The sequence below is a fragment of the Grampus griseus genome (assembly GCF_964374135.1).
Source record: "Grampus griseus genome assembly, chromosome: 2".
Taxonomy (NCBI): Eukaryota; Metazoa; Chordata; class Mammalia; order Artiodactyla; family Delphinidae; genus Grampus; species Grampus griseus.
In genome coordinates this window covers 12,223,047-12,243,140 of record NC_139018.1, presented here as the reverse complement: position 1 = coordinate 12,243,140, position 20,094 = coordinate 12,223,047, and the positions used below count along the sequence as shown (strand labels likewise).

Here is a 20,094-nt window from a genome sequence, read left to right as displayed (position 1 = left end):
CTGATAGAAGGCAAGAATCATGTATAGTCAAAATCACCTTAGAAAATAAAGTCTTTGAAAAGTCCAATAGTCTGTTTTCCTCTAGTATTGGGTTGGCCAAAAAGTTTGTCCGGGAACCCAAACAAACTTTTTGGCCAACCCAGTATTTGAGTAGCTCACGGTACTCTGAATAAGCACCAAGCAAGGAAGTTGGCTTTCATTTGGGGATGTGTTATACCAAAAATAAATATTTTTGAACACTAGAACCATACTTGCCACAGTCCAAAGATAAAATTAGGAGAGAGACTAGAGTTGAAATCAACAGAGGGACAGAAGATTTCTATCTCTCTTCTCAACCTCAGTACAGAGCAGTCATTCATTAAGCAGGTTAACCCCATTTGCTTCCCCCCTCCCCCAAATGTATACTGGCAAATTTAGCTTAATTAATACCATTACACACATCTCTGCCATCTAATTTTCCTGGGTGGGCCCATCCTGAGTGCTTTCTCAAGGATTTCTCTAGGGACTATAGGGACGATTTCCTATCTCAGCCTTACAAAGAAAGAAGCTATTACATTCATCTGTCACTGAAGTATCTACTAATTAGGTAATTACAGCTAAAGTCTCTTAAGTGCCACCAAATTGCCATCTTCTATTGAGGCAGAATACTTCAATAGTCCCTCTCGAGAGATCCCTCTACTTTCAAATTCCACAATCTGACCTTGATAATCTAGACCAGAGCTCAGTCAGAAAGTATTTTCTTATATTTAAATTCCATTTTCTCTTTTATGGGCTTAGCAAGGGAAAACATGCTTACCACAGTCCTCTAAGAATACTGTTTGCTGAAATACTATTAAGTGTTCCCTTGCTGTTCTTATCCAAAGGCTAAATAGTTGGGTGTCTTTAGTACTTTACAACAGATCCCACTTTAAAACCTTTCATTTTCTTTATGGCTTTCCTTTGAACCCTTTCCAACATTTCCTCATCCCTATTAAGTACAATGTCCAGAGCTAGTTACCATGAGGCACTGACTAATAATGAAAAAAATGGTAAAATTAATTTGCTACTCCTATATTCTACATTCTCTGTATACAAATATCACACTTTTTTAATGTTAGGGGATTAAAAAGCTCTAGATTAAACAGAATTGCATTCTTCACATTATACTTAAATAAATGTACTACTGCAGTTTAGCATACTAATAAAACATAGTAAATCCTTGATAATGATAAACTTGCCAATGTTATTTTCTAAATTTGGCAGATTTCCTTCTTCCAGCATTCAGAAGCAGCGGTGGGAATATTTAATAGCAAAGTGCAGTAACATGTAAATATATTCTTCATCAAATGAAGATGACAGGGCTTAAAAAAAAAATTAAGATAAAGGGAAAGAGAGAAAAAGTGCATTAAAAAGAGAGGACTGAAATAAAGTATGAATAACTTTCATGGCTTCAAAAAAGAAAAAAATCTAAATCTTTAACGTTTCCTTACCTCTGATCTTAAGATTGTATGAATGGCTTCAACTTCCTTTCTCCTAGCATTAGGTAATTCTGCTACAAAAGAAACAGCATATACTGAATATATACTCAGTCAACACCATGTGAAGTAAACAGGCATTTTAAGGGAAGCATATTTCACTGAGCTTTAAACAGAATGGTATGCTGATCTAAGAACAAATTCAGAAGACAAACATCACTTGATTGTTATCACAACTTTCTATTGTCACAAATGTTCTTTATCGTCATGTAAGTCATTCTTTGCCTATCTTCTATACCCTAGAGCATCTACCTTTACCCCATGGAAGTGTTCATTAAAATTTTGTTATGGGGCTTCCCTGGTGGCGCAGTGGTTAAGAATCAGCCTGCCAATGCAGGGGACAGGGGTTCGAGCCCCGGTCTGGGAAGATCCCACATGCCGCAGAGCAACTAAGCCCGTGTGCCACAGCTACTGAGCCTGCGCTCTAGAGCCCGCGAGCCACAACTATTGAAAAAGTGAGCCTAGAGCCCGTTCTCTGCAACAAGAGAAGCCACCGCAATGAGAAACCCGCGCTCACCGCAACTAGAGAAAGCCAGCGCACAGCAACGAAGACCCAAAGCAGCCAAAAATAAAATAAATTAAAAAAAATTTTGTTATGGAAAATTAATCTATCTCTGTTGGCTTAGTATAAATTTTGATGAAACTTACGCAGCTGGGGTTTTAAGGGCATATTTCTTTTCTTTTTTTTTTCTTGGTTTGGCCGTGCCGTGCGGCTTGTGGGATCTTAGTTCCCCGACCAGGGATTGAACCCAGGCCCTCGGCAATGAAAGCGCCAAGTCCTAACCACTGGACCACCACGGAATTCCCAAGGATGTATTTCTCTTATGAAACTGGGGTTTAGAGGGCCTTTTTCTACTCCCAATACTACCAAAAAATTAATGACCTACAAACAAAGAATAAAAATGCAGCAAAAGAACACTTATTTCAAGTAACGTAGACACAAGTTATTTAAAACGTGAATGAGCTCAGTCTTGTTTTGTACATTTTCATTTAAAAGGAAAGTCAAAGGCCCACAGTACCAAAATGGCACAGCTGATGCTGCCAGATAATCATCATTCACAGAGCTAGATTTCTTTTCTAAGTACTAGTATTCTTCATTACTCACAGCCCTTTAATACTATAAAAATAATTTCTCTGAATTAGTTTAAATCAAAAGAAAATACAAGTGGCATCCAATAAATAACAGTGACAAACCCACTCTTCTTTTGAAAATCATCAGGTGGGGATGCTTGGGTGGTTGTTTATACATCTTGCTTGAAACTCTGACAGGATTGTCTAATTGCTATTCAGAAGGGAACAAATTATAATCTAATCTGTTTAGGAAGGTCATTGTTAGAAGCAGCAGTTGTTTCAAAGAGGGATTAAAAAAAAAAAAGTCATGAAGACTTTTCCCCCCAGAGCCTCCCCCACAAAATCCTGGTCTTTTTAAGAATAAATGGGAGATGTTATGCAGACCAAAAAAGTTTTCCTCAATGAGGGAAAAGAAAAATAACAACTATCATTTATTGATGCTTACTATTTGTTAGGCACAGTGCCATGCATTTTACACTCATGATTTCATTTAATCCTCCCAACTTCATGACAGGTATAATTATCCCTATTTAACAGATAAGAACACTCTGCTTTTTAAAGGTTAAGTATTTAATAATTTTCCAAAGATCCCACAATTTGTAACACATGGAAGTGGAATTTCAATCCATGTCTGATTTAAAAGCCCAAGCTCCTAAATCAATATAGTGTTTGGTTAAAGAGCAACTTTCTGATATTGTAAAGATGGATAATTTTCAAGTTGTATCAACAGTGCTATTTTGGAACGGTTCTTGTTCACTGCTGGCACAGGGTAGACACTCAATAAATACTTGTTGAATGAATAAATGAACTGCACTCTGACCCTATTTTTAAATGAGTCACAAAATCAATAAATTGGATGTTAAGCAAGTCCTATTTTAATGCAAAGGGAAAACAATAAAAGCAGATTTTTAATCACTCAGCAAATTTTTTATTGAGCATCTACTAGGTACCAAGGAAGGGACCACATACTGGTAATATAAGGATAAATAAAATAGAGCTGTCAGAGAGAGATCCACAAAGTTCTGTTAGACACAACTCAGCCTGCCATGGAGTGAGAATGGTTTCACCAGGTACCTGACATGTGAGTCATACAGGGTCATACAGGGTCATACAGGAAAAACTGTTTTCCAGGCAAAGGAGGGTAGTGGAGGAAGTAGAAAGGAAGGGCTTTCCATGCAAAGGCCTGGAGCTGTGTAGGTACCTCACAACGTTGCCTGTGCAGAAGCTCTGGGTGTAAGCATGCTTGTGTATATGAACGTGCATATATGCGGCTATTGGGAGAAAAGGGGAGAGAACAAGAGGTGAGACTGGAAGAGGTAGGTTGAACCCAGATAGGATAGGTTTCTGGTCTCCCAAAATTGAGAGGCTTGGATTTTATCCTGTAAGTAACAGAGTCAAGAGATTTTAAAGCACATTTGTTTTTAGAAAAGTAATTGGCAACACAACAGGAAATGGAGTAATGTAAGGAGAAACAAGTGACAGGACATGAAAGAGAAATAGTGTGTGGGAGAGATAATGGGGATCTGAAGTAAGGAAGTAGGAATAATAAGGAAAGGACAAATACAAACAATTCAGGCACAGGATGAACAAGATTTGGTGACTAATTGGAAGTAGGAGAAAAAAAAGAAAGTCGCAAAACAAAGTGACAAAGATTTCCAAGTTTAGAATGGGTAGATGGTGAAACCATTAAAATTGAGAATACAGGAGCACATTTGGTGGGAAGAACAAACTGAATTCTACCTTAAGCCTGTAGGACATCCAAGTTGGAGGCGGGGTGCCTATTTTCTGGCTTAGGGTCAAAGGAATAGTCAACTGTTTTCCCCTATCTAGGAAACAAGGAGAGACTTGGCATTTCCCATGTTATCTAGCCCTTCTCTGCTTCTGACTGCCCTCAGGGTCACATGAGCCTTTCCTGAACACAGGAAGAATCCCTTTAACTCCCATCCCCAACCTGTCCCACCTGATGTACCCCCAAGCAGTTAAATGGATTTCGGCAGCTCCCCAATCTTCCTCCCTTCTAAGTAGACCCCACAGAAATTCTAAATATAGATACTATTTTTCTAAATCAAACCATCGTTCTCTATTTCAACCAAATAAACATGAAAACTCAGTTAAATCAGTATTAAAAAATTAAACCAGAATTCTAATTTATTTACAACAAACTGCCAAAGAAACTGCTCTCATCAAAAGACCACCCATTATCTCTCTGGAGGCAGACTCACAATGAAATTTAAAAAGTCTTTTGATCTAAATACTACTTGCTGAAAGAAATATCAAGAAATCAAAGGAGTAATTAACTTAATCAACGATTACCATGTAACTCTGGGTCACTATTCATTAGTAAAACAAAATGAGGACTTCAAAAATGAGTGAAGGTTGCTAAGGGTACCCAAAGAACAGGGTTATCTTACTTGTTCTACTGTAGAAATATGGTGTGGAGGGGGAGGCAGTGGGCAATTAGGCACAAAAGTACACTTTCAGCTGGAACGCTGTAATGTGTCACCAGAATAAGCAAAACTATAAAATAATAGGAAAACCATACCCATGTTTCACTAACAATATATTCAAGTGAGAAAGAGTAAGAGTCACTAAATACCTTAATTATGAGTTACTTCAATTGTTAACGAAAATCGAAGAAAGAAAACCCCCCAAAAGTGACGTGTCATACACAAATAATTCTTTAAACTGTGTCAGTATAAAGGAAGAGGATCAAAATCAGTTCCGCCCCCAAGTTAAGGGCAAAGGAAGAGGTGGGCGTGGATGAACCAAACAAAAATAAACTACGCGACGTAGGGGCAGTTTCTACAGCTCTGAACTATCCTGGGTACTCAAAGGAGAAGAACCAGAACTCTTCCCCCACCCCCCGACCCCCATGGTCTCTCACCAGAGAAAATCGGTTAAGAGGCAAAAGGAGTGACACTCCTCTGGACCTGTCTGCGTCTCGTGACAGATGGACTTGGGGACCAAACGGACGCTCCCAGGGTCCCAGTAAATCCCTCCCTCCCATCGCCCCAGCGGTTACCTTCCACATCCTCCGTGCCCTCCATCAGCATATCCTTCGTAAAGTTTGAAATCTGGCCAGTGAGGGAAGCCAGGCTGCCCCCGACTTGACCCAGGGACTGGCCCAAGCCGGAGCCGAGGCCCCCAAGCCAGGACGACATCGCTGCGGGTTAGAGAACAACCTGCTCCGCTCCGAGAAAGGCGGCCAGCGTCGTCGGACGACCCCGCCAAATGTCCTTGAACCGCTGTCTCCGGGGGACTGGTCCAAATCACAACACTCAGGATTTGATAAGACAGGGGTTCCTAGACAACGCCGGCTTCGGAGACCCCCACCAACCGCCGGGCTCTGACTAGAAACGCAGAGGCCTGGCCTGGGACTTTACCAGGGGCCCAATTCCAGTGACATGGGCACCCCCGCGGGGCCTCCGCTCATTCTCACGACTTCCCACAGTCCGGGTTAGGCCACTTCTTCCTCTGCTTTAGTGACTTTCCCCAGTTCCGTTGGCAACTCCTGCCAACTCAACGCCGGCAGCCATGACACCCACCTTGAACGCGGCAATGGACCATAGAGAGGCGCCGCGATGGCGTAGAAAGGCCCTGCGGAGCCGCCGGACGTCTCCTTGGCGCAAGGGAACATGGGATCTCGGAGGACCAAATGCGGCCGCGGTGGCCGCTGCCTCCAGCCCAGGACAAGGTTGTCTTCCACGTAGCCTGCCCGCTTTGGCAGCAGGTGGAAGAGCGACCGGAACCTGCTGCGACGCTGCGCTTTCGGCCGACCGCGGCTGGATTTCAGGTAGAGCCGACCCTCGGTGGGTGCCCCCCAAAGCCGGCGTGGCCTGGGAAGGGAACCCCGTGGACTCCTACTCTGTTGGTGAAACCTGAGTGCTTTAATTCTGACTACACTCGCGAAGGCAGCGGTGCGAGGAGACTGGGCGGAGACCCTCCACCGGACAGGAAGTGGACTTTACATAACTTATCACACGTATACAGTAACGATTATTCTACACCCTGTCCAGGGCAGCTCTGTGCCCGGCACTACGGTATTAACTAAGGATACACAGAAGGGATGGGTTGCAAATTCAAGTGTCCAGGCAGCAAACATACTTACATAGATTATCTTCATAATGGAAATGTTCTCTGCTGGCTTTCCAGCTCACAGTTGATACCCTGCCTTCTTTAATATACGAAAAGTTTTATTCATGAAGCCGACCTAACCCATGAAGTTGAAAAAACAATCTCTTTTAAAAATAACTTTTTAGAGGACAGTATGCCAACTTAATACAGAAGGAAAGCTCTTCTAATGTGAACTCTCCTAAGGTATTGGTGGCACTAGCCCTGCAAGGCCCCACCCCTCCCACGGCCGTCAGTTACACAAGTTGGTGCACACACCTGTGTCCTGAATTGCTTGGTTTCCTCCCTAAAGGAAAATAAGTCACGTGACTTACAGGCATTTGCTGCAGTGGTATGTGGACACACACTACCTGGCCAGAGAGACTGCCACAATTTTTACTTTGAAAAGAGCAGGATAGGTCTGCAGGTCTTTTAAGCATAGCACCAAATATACCAGCATCTTTCTCTTCGATTTTATTCACAGCAGGGGCCGCCACAGATTTCATTTCATTTCATTTGTGAGTGGAACATTGGGAATGCCTCCAGTATTTGAACTCTGATGGCACATAGGAATAGTAGCTCTCCCAGAAATCTGAATGCTTTTCAAATAAAATTTGCATCTCGTTCTGGAAGTTTTTTTTAAATGTTTTCCATGTAGTTTTTTGAAAGGAATCATTGCCCAGGGGTTAGATGTGCAGACTCTGGGGCCTGACTGCCTGGATCTTTCATTTATTAGTTGTATGACCTTGGGTAGGTTACTTAACCTCTCTGTACCAGTTTCTCATTTGTAAAATGGGGAATGATAATAATAGTATCTACTGGGCAGGGTTGTTTGGAGGATTAAGTAAGGTAATTTTTAAGTGCTTGGAACAGTGCCTGGTACGTGGTGAGTTCTATTAAGTGTAAAGTTTTAAAATTGTGACATAAAGGTGACCTGCAAGTTATTAATGTGTCTCCCATTATTCTGAGCACCAGGGATACAGCAGGAGAAAAAGCACACACAAAGTCCCTGATCTCGTGGAGCTTGCGTTCTACTGGGAAGGAACAGATGAGAAATTAAATGTAATAAATATAAGACAGGTGGTGATGGCTGCTATGGGGAAAATATAAAACAGGGTAAGAATGATATGGAAGGGATGTGGGGAGAAATGGCACTTGTAATATTGTAGATGGTGGTCAGGCAAGGCCTCACTGGTAAGGTGATATTCGAACAGAGACTTGAAGGAAATAAGATAGTGAGACATGTGGGTATCTGGAAAAGAGCAGTCCAGGCAAAAGAAACAGCTGATGCAAAGGTCCTGAGGTAGGAGAATCCTTGCCAGGTTAGAGGATTAGCAAAAAGCAAGGATGGCTGGAGGAGAGTGGGCTGGGGAATGGTGGTAAGCAGTGAGGACCAAGGAGTAAGAATAGGAGAGGGCAGATCACATAGGACCTGGTAAGCCAGTATAGGAACTTAGAGGAGGTTGAGGGATTGCTTTGAGAAAAGGAGCCACGTGAACTTAGGACCTAATTGGGTTCCTGGATGACAGTGAAAAGTTTAGTGTAAATCAAGCTCTTATTTCCTACAGGTGTAAGTTCTCTGGAGTGCCATTTCCATAAACTCATGTTATGCCATAAAGATACTGCAGTTAATGAAGAAAACAAACAAAATATATGTCTTCACATCATGTATTAAGTTATTAACATAAAAGCTACATCCTGAAGTCCTCCTTAGGGGGAATTGTTTATAGTGCAATGGACTATGGTCTGAGAGACTTAAAGTTTGGTTCTGATAAATAGCATGATATGATGTTTGGGCTGTGCTTCAGAAAAATGGGGACAGGGTAGGTGAAACAAGAATTGTCAGGACTTGATCATTGTTGATGCTGGGTGATGGGTACATAGGAGTTCATTATAGTGGTCTTTTACTTTTGCATAGATTTGAAAGTTTTTATAATCAAAAGTTGAAAGACATACAAGTTTGATGAAGTTTGGGCTGAAGACACCTCTTCTTTTTCCTACCCAAAACCCCTGTAGCTAATAAGGGTGTTCATCATCACTTAATGAGTAGCAAAATCAGCCCAGCAATATCAAACATACCACATCAGACAGAGCCCATGAACCTGCATGGCTCCCCGTGGTGGGATCCAGGCTGCCCAGCTGAAATTCTGAACTTAGGATTTTTGTAACCTCAACAGGTAGAAGATTTTTTTAAAAAGCTAACAGCAACAACAACAAAAAGTACTACCAACTGCAAACTGGTTTCCATTTCTCGAGGCAGCATCACCAATACTTCTCTAGGGAGAACAGTTCCTTTGTTCTGATGAAACCATCCAAATGTTTTATTTATGCAAATGTGAAGGAAAAAAAAACACATTTTTTAAAGTAGAATTTAAAATATTAGTCTGATCTTTCCCTCTGAATTTCTAAATATTATGCTTATAATTGCCATTTTCTCATTAATTTTAGACATTACCTTCTCTCTATTACAGAACATAAAAGATTTAGCAGTCTTGTATTACCACATGCCTCTATTTCCCTTCCTTCTGAGCTCCCAATAGAGTGATATCATAATTATTGGTAACATCACTAATTAAAGTTTACTTTATATGACTACGTAAGTGTTGTTCATTGCTGAGCCACATGGTATGCTAAGATAACATTTCCTTTATTTTTCAAACTTCTGTTCTTCCTGAAGTTAACAAATTCCATCTTTTAGATTTGCACAATGTTATTACAGAATCACTAATCCTTCTAAAACTTAGCAACAGAATTGTAAAACATGCTCCTAACTCTTCAAGAAAGTATCAAGAATTCTATTATTTGCTTAGACTCAGTCCTTTCTACCCGGAGTCCTCTGTTTCCCTGCTCCACTCTCCCCTGACCTATTCTCTGGGCCTTGTTTTTCTTTCTGGAACCTCGTAGACGCTTCCCTTTATCTGTGATGCTCTGAAATTAATAATGATGTGCCTTGGGGTGGGTTTGTTGTTTCATTAATTATGTTGGGGACTCAGCAAACCCTTTCAAAAACCATGTCTTTTATTTCTGCAAATTATTTTAAATACTTTTTATTGATGAATGGCCCCTCTCTAGGGAAACAGCTGTTTTTCGGATTATTTTTAATCAATCCGCCTGGTTTCAGTCCACATCTCACCCCCACCTTCCATGATAGGTGTTGCTTCATGTCCTGGGTACTGCTGGATGTCCTTCTCTTTAATACTTGGTATGCACCTTCCTCAGTTCTGCTCATTCCTGTATCAACTTTCTCCGTCTTCCAGAGAAAAGTTCGCATTTCTCTTCTGCTGTTGCCTCAACTGGCAGTGACTGCTAATTGTTCCCCAAAGTCTGTTCTCCCCTTTGGGCATAGTAATTGAACCGTCACTTTTTTTTTTTTTTTTTTTTGCGGTACGCGGGCCTCTCACTATTGTGGCCTCTCCCGTTGCGGAGCACAGGCTCCGGACGCGCAGGCTCAGCGGCCACGGCTCACAGACCCAGACGCTCCGCGGCATGTGGGATCTTCCCGGACCGGGGCATGAACCTGTGTCCCCTGCATCGGCAGGCGGACTCTCAACCACTGCACCACCAGGGAAGACCGAACTGTCACTTTTTACCTGGACAATGGTACAGTAAAAGATGCCAGTGCCCCTTCTGAGCCTGTCACCCCTTTACCGTTTTCATGCACACCTATCCTTGGGGGTCATATAACTGGAAGTGGTGTGTGCAACTTTAAGGAGGTGACCTTAAAGGGCACATGGCCTTTTCCCACCCTCCTTTTGCTTTCTGATTGCTGGAATGCAGATGTAAGCATGGGCACCATAGCAGCTGTCTTAGATCCATGAATTGACATTAGCAATGGAAGCCATGTATGTAAAGCAAGAATACAGAAAGCAGATTCCTGACACTGTGTGATGCCCTATCAGCCCTGGATTGGCAATCTCTACATTTCCTGAAGATGAGAGAGAAAAAAATTTGTAGCGTGTAAAGTCACTGTTATATTAGGTTTTTCTATGACAGTCAAATCTAATCTAATGAATTCATCTCTTCTGCTGGTCTCTCTGTACTTATGAGTTTATATTTTTTTCTTTACTTTCATTTATGTAGTTCCTTTTTTTAAAATTTTATTTATTTTTGGCTGTGTTGGGTCTTCATTGCTGTGCGCGGGCTTTCTCTAGTTGTGGCGAGCAGGGGCTACTCCTCATTGTGGTGTGCAGGCTTCTCATTGCGGTGGCTTCTCTTGTTGCGGAGTACAGGCTCTAGGCACGTGGGCTTCAGTAGTTGCAGCACATGGCCTCAGTAGTTGTGGTGCACGGGCTTAGTTGCTCCGCAGCACGTGGGATCTTCTTGGAGCAAGGATCGAACCCGTTTCCCCTGCACTGGCAGGCGGATTCTTAACCACTGGACCACCAAGGAAGTCCCTTTACTTTCATTTAGGTGGGATTTTGGAAGGGAGTAAATACAGTGATCAATCCTATGTATTTTTTATTGTGAAAAAATATACATAAAATTTACTGTTTTTAATTATACAGTTCAGTGGCATTAAGTACATGCACATTGTTGTGCAATCATCACCATCCATCTCCAGAACATTTTTCATCTCCCTAAACTGCAACTCTGTACCCATTAAATAACAACCCCTTAGCGCCTACTCTACCCAGCCCCTGGCAACCACCATTCTATTTCCTGTCTCTATGGATTTGACCGCTCTAAGGACCTCATAAGTAGAATCACACAGTAATCCTCTGCACTTAACTAAAAGTCCCTGGGAGACGATTCAGATGATTGTTCCAAAAAGCTAAATCTGCTTTGGGTCTGAGAATGTTTTCAGTGTTGGAGACAGGGCTACCCTTGTACAGAAGAGAAACACAGCCTTTGGAGAAAACATCTCTTATTTGGAGAAGGCATGAAAGGTGTGGGATCAGCTCCTTCCTGGCCTCTGGCACTGGGTTTGAGCCACTTTAGAGGGGTGAATACCAGAACCCACCGAACGATTTTCTGAGAGACTCAGCAGGACTCTGGGTACCAGCAGAGCTTCTCAGGGCCTGTGTGACAATGTGTGGTTTGGGGCTGAGACAAGGCCATTCCACTCACCTTTGCTTGGAACTTAGGACCCGTCTGGTGCTCCAAGGATTAGGCATTGTTGAGCGTGGTACTTTTGCGTCTTATTTTCTACCAGGTTATTGCTGGTATACAAACAAGCTATTGGTTTTTGTTGACTTATTGACCTCCCTCATTAGTTCCAGTAGCTTTTCAGTTAATTTCCTTGTGTTCTCTAGGTGTACAATCATATCAGCAAATAATTAGGCATCATCCTTCCCAATATTTACACATCATCATTTCATACGATAACATGTTGACAGTAATGAAGGTTCACTTAAAGGTAATGGGAGTGACAGGCCTAAAGAGCTTTGGGAAAGCTGGTTTCAAAAACAGAGAGGCCAAAGGCCAAGTGAACGGGTAAGGTGTTATGGTACATGCTTAAATGTGACATGATGATGTCCTGGACTAGAAGTGGCTGAGAAAGACCAAAGGGAGCTACTCAGATATTAATCACTACAATTGATGATGTGGATTGACAAGCAAAATATCAACACAATGCTAAGTTTTCAAAACGGTAGTTTCTGACAGTGATGAAAAATACTGCATAAATATAACGGGAAGGAAAACAAAATGCAAGAGTGGAAAGTGGGAGCCTTGCCTAAAATTCTGAGAGAGGTTAAGCAATATACCTTTAGTGTTAAAAATTCAGTTTTTCGGGTTGCTTAAGGTGGACACTGGCATGGAAGGCTCTTTGGTAGAAGATGTAGTTAATGGGCCTTTTAAAAGATTTTTTTTAAAAAAGGCTTAGGATATTCTAGAGGAGAGAATATTCTAGAATCAGATTGTTTGGTGTAATAAAATATAAATACAGTTCAAACTTATCTTTATAAAACTGTACATAAGATTTTGCCTACATCCCAGTTCCAGCTTTTGTTCATTACCCGCTAGCCTCTCCAGCTCTCTCTGTTCTTCAGAGACAAGCAACCACCTCTGTCTGCCCCAGAGTCATTGTGCTTTTTGCTGTTTCCCCAGGCAGTATAGCGTCTCCTCATTTTTCAGGTGTCTGAAAGGCACCTCTGCAGAGACCTTCCTTGAAACCAGTCTGAAGCAGCACTCCCTCCCAGTTACATGCTATCACATCATCATTTTGTCTTCCTATCTCACAGAACAAGCATAGCTCTTAACATGTTATGAAGCCATGCTCAGTAATTCAGATGTTTCCTCTGCCTAATGGCCAATCAGAATGCAAGCACCAGCAGAGCAGAGTATCTTAATCATGGCTCTGTTCCAAGAACCCAGAACCATGCCAGGCACATGGTGAACGCACACAGGTCTTGCTGAGTGAGTGAATGAATAAGGAATTGGTTTTCTCTTGTAGCCCATGAGACAAAGGATGGTTGGGGATCCTGACCCAGGGAGAACTGGAACAATCTTGAGAGAATAAGGTCCAGAGAAGAGTGGCAGTCCAGTTGAAAGAGAAAGTCCTCATAGCAGGCCAATGACCTTTAGGGACAGGGATACCCAAGGGGCAAAGGCAAAGGGGCAAACGAGAGTGTTAGGGTGCCTGGGGGTGAGAAAGAACTCGGCTTCTTTGAAGACCTATAAGGAGGCCTGCTAGGACCATAGTGTGAAAAGGGGAAATGTCAAGAGTAGAGGCGTAAGAGGTCAGCTGGACCCGAATTACCTATAAAATTAAACGATGAGCATTAGCGATGCAGACACAAAATGGATGAAAGGATCCAGAAACACGCAAATCTTCAGGATAAGGACAACCCAAAGTTTGCCTATCCTTTATAAAAGTTCTTAGCTAACCATAAAATGGGCATTCAAATCAACTTGTACGTTTCATAGGGCCCACAGGTGATGTTGACGACATCAGTCATTTGGTGGCATCCAAATTCAATGGATTGGTCCATCTGAGGACTAAGCTATGAAGTTATGCTAAAAAGATGCATGTGATCAATTTGAAATTTTTGTTTCAAAATTCGTGCCCAACCCTAAGTAAAGCTAAAATGGATATACAACGCGCATTATAAAACCTGAGGATTCTATAACCCTCAATCAGTCCAGGTGGATTCCAATTGTTAGTCTGGTGTCCGGAGTTAGATAAAATGAGGAAAAATGGCACGCTTAAATCTGTCACAAATGTGCTCTGCTTGGCTCTCAGGGTTAAAAAAGCAACTGAGCCAACATTTTAAAATCAGATTTCAAATAAAAATATGGACTTCTTAGCCTCTCTTAGAAAAGATCAGAGGATCCAGTAACAATGGGCCTTCCGGCAGCACTTGCTGTAGCTGGAATGGAGAATCAGTGGCTTCCCCTGACCTGCTTCATTCATCACCACAGCCATAAAAAAATGCTTCTCAAATTCACTCTGCATGTGAATCCCCTGGGGATCTTGTTAAAAATGCAGGTTCTGATCCAGTAGGTGGGAGTGTGGCCTGAAACTCTGCATTTCTCAGAAGCTCTGAGGGTGTAGATGCTCCAACCATACTTTGAATGCAAAGCTATAAATTAACAATAAACAAATAAAAACAGAAGTAAAAAATCAAACATTATCTTTATTTAATAATCTTTGATATTTAAAATACAACTCATCGAACATCCACATTAACAACAGTATCCTCAGTGTTCAACAGTGCTTTGGAAGCCCGGCTTTTCTAAGGACCAGACAGGAAGGCCTGTGTGTGTATTAACGGCAAAACAACTCAGACAGAGGAGCACACACAGAAGGGCTGCAGAGTTGGGTCCTGAGAAATGGCACTGCCACAGTGCACTTGTGTCATGGCCAAAAGAATGCTTTTTACTTCAGATGTTTTTTGGTAGCTGAATTTCAAAGTTTATTTGTACAGAACAGTGATTTTTAAAAAGTTATTCCTAGTAGTCCAGTGTTGTAGAAATTAGATAATCACATTCAAATGTATGTTTTCCTCTTTAAAAAAAATTCCTGAAAACATTCACCTTTGAAATGTGAAGGAGCCAAGTGAAGTGCTTCCTAAATGAATCAGGCATTTCCACATATATTTCACTAATGCTTCCCATTCCTAGTCTATGAATCCATAGTCTTAAAATATTTATTGATACACTATTAGAATTAAACATGCCAGTTGCTATAAATTTAGAAGTGGTTACTAGCATTAATTCTTAAAATGCCAGACCATTTTGCAAAAAAATTAAAATAGCAGAGGTTTTCTTCAAATTAAAAAACAAAAAGATAAAAATTCAAGAATTAACCAACCATGTCAATAATCTTCTCATTCATGAGAGCAAAATGGAACAAAAATATTTTATGTATAAGACTTTAAAAAACAAGTTGGTTCATCTCTTTAGCAAAAGATGACGGTTATAAATGGACCAGAAATGAAGCAAAGTTTTTATTTTGAAAATATGAAAAATTACTTATATTGCTGAAATGATTAGTTAATCAATCTGGTTTTTCTTAATTAAGGTCACATCTGTAACATCTCCATGCTTGTTAGGGCCCAGCTACAACAAACAATTTACTTTGAAAGTAGTGGCCATAGACCTCTCCAATTGCAGATAAAGTTTTTAATAGAAAGTCATCAATATTAATAATTGAATCCTCTTAAGAATTTAAAACATCAAGATTTAGTTTTCATTCTAGGCTATTTCAATTATTATCATTATATTTTGCTTATGCACTGAGAATCAATCTTTTTTGAATTTGCACAGGTCCAATGGGCGAATTTTAAGACATTTAGTAAATCTTGGCACTAACTTGATACTATTTAAAAATAGTATCAAACATGCAGACATTAAAAATGTGACTTAAGCTCTTACTGGCATAAAATTTACTTTATTTGACTTAATATTAAATGAAACAATGTAGACTATGGGTAGTTTTGCCTATAGTGATCCTCAACTAGTTGAGTTTTTCCTCGTTAACTTTGGCATGAATAAAGTCTTAATTAAGAAAAATTAAGTTTTAAAGAAAAAAAGCACCTCCTTAAATATTCTGCAAATTGTAAACTATTTGGCCAAGATCTTAGAGCTGATATACAGTTTACCTGCAGCAACCTTTTCAAACAATTTTTTTTTTTTTTTTTTTTTGCGGTACGTGGGCCTCTCACTGTTGCGGCCTCTCCCGTTGCGGAGCACAGGCTCTGGACGCGCAGGCTCAGTGGCCATGGCTCAGGGGCCTAGCCGCTCCGCGGCATGTGGGATCTTCCCGGACCGGGGCACAAACCCGTGTCCCCAGCATCGGCAGGTGGACTCTCAACCACTGTGCCACCAGGGAAGCCCCCTCAAACAATTTACATTACTGAAATATTCGTATGTTAATTACTATAAAAATGTACATTGATGGTTTAGATCAGATGTTAACTTCTCTGAATTTTTAAAACATAAATAACTACTTATTAAATCTATGACATCTATAAGTATGAAAGTGTTATTTCCAAAGATTGTTTAAACTTTACTTATAATACTAGCATTGTCATGGTACGTATTTTATCCCGGTAATACAAATTATACATTAGAAAAATGATACCAATAGTTTAAATATTAAACATTAAGGTGTTCCCAATTGGTAAAACAGAATGGAAATCTTTATATAAATAAAGTTCTTAGGACAGTGAATTGCATTGTTCCTGACTTGCAGGTGGTTTAAAGTAAACAGCACTTCCTGATGTGTGAACTATAGCTTTGTGTAACTTTAAAATTTTCTTACTGTGGTTATGAGCACTGGCATCTTTTCATACTGGCCAACTGATTAAGAAGTGGAATCTAAATGTTCAGTTAAATATATGCCAATCCACACAAGATGGCAGTTCACTAGTGATTCTGAATCTGCCTGCCAAATATAACAATTTCACAACTAAATAAACACATTCAAATATATCCAGTGTGTGCTCAGCCCTGCTTTAAAAAAATCCCTAACAAACGAAGGTCAACATGCCACATTTCTTTAAGTGCTTTAACAAGGGTGTGTAATGTTAAGAACTAACCCTAACTCTTAAGGTTAAAACTTAAATGTATATTCATTTTCTCATTTTTATATTAGGTAGCTCATCAATTTAAATATATGAAAAGTTTAACATAATTTTTCAATGGGAAAAGATACAGGCCGAATATCCATGGAAAATATGACTGGCATCCTTGGGATAACTACAGAAATGTCCAGTCTTAAAATATTTTGGTTTGTAAATCATAGGGAGTAGTAGGGAGTAGTATCAAACTCCAACATCTCTTGTAGTTCTAAAGTTTTGTAATTCTTCTAAAACATTTTCAATTGTCAAAAGAAAACTTTAGATTTTAAAAGAAAACCATCTAATTTTATGTAAGGGAAACTTCAGAAAACTTACTTGGCACAAAATAATGACTAAAAAAAAATCTGTCTCTATCCAAGAAAAAGCTATTTCATAATCATAAATAAAAGGCAGTTTTTCATCTCTTTTCAGTTAGCAATAAATCCTACATCAAAAATTTTTCCCTGATAAAATGTGTGTAGCCATACACCAGGATATGGCAACATATCATACTTTAATTTTCTAAGTTGTTCGCTGCAATTTCTTCTTAAATTTTAGCTTATGAACAATTCATCATTCAAAGGGGCTTCAAAAGGGGATGGAGAATGAAGGGGAGTAGATGACAGAATTTAAAAGGCCCATTTCAGAGAGACATGGTTAATTTTCACTGAAATCATCCCATTCTTGCATTGACCCAGCAAGAAACTCTGCATCCCAATTAAAGAATGTTTATCAAAACTAAAGACTTTCTTATTTACAGACCCAGTAAGTACTGTGACTTCTGTAATTCTAAGCTATTTAAACATGATGCACGTGTTAAATCACAGTATAAATTTAAATGTAGTTTTGTTGGTAAGTTATTTTCATGTTCTAGATCATTATCTCTGGCAAACTACACCTACTAAAAGATGTACAGCAGAAGCAGACATCTGCACTTCATGACTCAATTGTAAACAGGACAGCTCCAGTCACAAGAGGAAAAATAAAATGAAACTCCTACTAAAATTGAAGGCCAAATTTTATCTATCATACGTTCATGGTGGGCACTGGATGTTGTTTTATAACAGTAGGAAACTTGCACACTATGCTTCTCCTATTTTTCTTAATTGGAAAAGAAAAGGAAATAACAAGGTGCAGGAAAGAGGGTTACAGCAAACCTATACAGTTCTGACATAACTGAGAAGACATTCACAAAGCATTTGGGAAAGGATGTGCTCACACATTAACAAAATTCTCATTTATTCTCAAATACTTGTGCAGAGCTGATTTCAGAGTTTAGGAATGCACCAGAATCATGAAATAATGATCCCATCTTAGAGGGCTTAAAAAGCAAAACCTCAAGAAACATTACCATCTTTCAAAAGAGTTGTAGAAAGTAATGAAAACCACGTAGCAGAGAAACTGTGATCAGAGAAAATAACATGAGAAAACACCCAAGTGCACAATACATAGTCAGAGGGTAAACAGCTTAGCCTTCTGGAACTGTTACTATTATCAACACAGAGGAGACACTGTCCTAAAAGGTTAATTTGGTTAAAGAGAAATAAGAGCAACTTTTAGATGATGAAAGTCAGCCAAATTCCCTATGCAGAAGGGAGGAAAAGAAGATAAAATGTGGGGGAAAAGTTCTGTGGCAATAGCTGGTTATAATTAGTTGGTCTGCAAAAAGAGCCAAGAAAAATGCCCTAATTTTAAACATGTTAGATATTGCACACTCAAAAAAGAAAAAAGAACAGTTAGAAAACTATTTTAAATTTCTTTAATTGCTGAATGCCTCTTTGGCTAGTGTTTGGAGGATCGTTATTTAGTCCTACAACGGATGTATTTTTCACCCTCTCAACTTTTTGTTTGCAAACCACCTAAGTCTTATTTCCTCTGTTGAAAATTGTTCTCTTTGACACATTACCAAAATGGACCCTATGCTGTAAACACACAGGACAATATTGGAAAGACTGAATATCTAAATGATTTGTGAAAGGTATTATTTTTTTCCTTCCGTTTTGAAATTACTTCTAACAGTTTCTAAAGACATGGTCACAGCTGCCTGAAGCATGTCTTCTTCACTCATAGCATCACCTGTTGGGGATAAAACACATATTTCTTAGAAATTTCTAGAAAATTTCCAAAGTCATCAAAAGGTAAGCTCTTAGAAACTGTTTGACTACTATAGTTTCCTTTGTTGATTTTAAAAGTTTACATACAATAAAATCCACTTTTATAATTCTGTAAGTTTTGACAAATACGTAGAGTGGTATAACCATTATCATCACCCAGCTACAGAACCGTCCCACTGACCAAAAATATTCCCTCGCCCTGCCCCTTTGTAATCAATCCCCAAGCCCTACGTCTAGGCAACCACTGATCAGTTCTCTGCCCTACAGTTCTGCCTTTTCCTGCATGTCAACACAAATGGAATCATCATTATGTATGTAGCCTTTCAGTATGGCATCTTTCACGTAAAAGCATTCAGCTAAGGGGAAGAAAGTTTAACTTTCTATCGATGATGAATTAGTTTAAAAAAGTTTGTTCTGCGAAATAATTATTTACTCACAGGAAGGTGCAAAGATAGTTCAGAGAGGTCCTGTGTACACTCTGGCTAAATTTCACCTAATAATTAAATCTTACATACCTACAGCTCAAACCTAAATCTGAATATTGGGACTTCGTCATACATGTAGATTCGTGTAACCACTGCCACTGCAATCAAGACAGAGAACTGTACGGCACCATCAAGATCTCCCTCCTGCCATCCCTTTTGAGTCACACCCACTTCTCTTCCCCCCCACCTTCCCTAACTGCAGGCAGCCACTAATTTGCTTTCCATCTGTATAAATGTCGTTTTTAGAATGTTACACACATAGAATCATACAGTATAAGATCTTTTGAGATTTTTTTTTTGCACTCAGCATAATGCCCTTGAGATGCATCCAAGCTGTTGCATGTGTCCACAGTTGGTTTCTTTTTAATCCCGAGTGGTATCCATGGTATGGAGGTACCGCAGCGTGTTTAACCATTCACCTACTGTAGGACATTTGTTTTTTTCCAGTTTTTGATCATGACAAATAAAGCTGCTATGAACATTCATGTACAGGTTTTTGCATGGATGGAAGTTTTCATTTCTCTGGTATTAAATGGGAATATAACTGCTGGTTGCATGGTCAATGTATGTTCAGTTTTTATAGAAATTACCAAATTATTTTCCAGAGTGGCTATACCAGTTCAAATGAAAGTTAGAAGTCTTACCTCCCTTTAGTTTCCCCTGTTTATAACTACCTTAAGTACTTCCTATATTTTACGCTAAAAACCAAATCAATGTTACAATTCTTCCTTCAGTTATCAAATGTAATTTAGAAAACTGAAAAGGAAATTCTGTTGTGCTTACCCATATTTCTATT

At 39.8% G+C, this 20,094-nt stretch overlaps 2 protein-coding genes across 5 annotated transcripts in view; both read right to left on the bottom strand.

Moving 5' to 3' along the window:
• The window catches only part of TRIP11 (thyroid hormone receptor interactor 11), a 65,945-nt gene extending 59,820 nt beyond the window's left edge, over positions 1 to 6,125 (bottom strand). For 2 of the 3 annotated variants that reach the window (XM_082647145.1, XM_082647147.1), the window contains exons 1-2: positions 5,608 to 6,125; positions 1,470 to 1,531 (exon numbers count right to left, since the gene is read on the bottom strand). In XM_082647145.1, the coding sequence (XP_082503271.1) occupies positions 1,470 to 1,531; positions 5,608 to 5,746 (201 nt within the window). In that variant the 5' untranslated portion in view covers positions 5,747 to 6,125. The remainder of the gene's footprint in view (positions 1 to 1,469; positions 1,532 to 5,607) is intronic. The other variant, XM_082647146.1, reaches the window with a different exon arrangement.
• An 8,142-nt stretch (positions 6,126 to 14,267) lies between these two features.
• ATXN3 (ataxin 3) overlaps positions 14,268 to 20,094 on the bottom strand; it is a 33,213-nt gene continuing 27,386 nt past the window's right edge. For both annotated transcript variants that reach the window (XM_082649481.1, XM_082649482.1), the window contains one exon: positions 14,268 to 18,775. In XM_082649481.1, the coding sequence (XP_082505607.1) occupies positions 18,681 to 18,775 (95 nt within the window). In that variant the 3' untranslated portion in view covers positions 14,268 to 18,680. The remainder of the gene's footprint in view (positions 18,776 to 20,094) is intronic.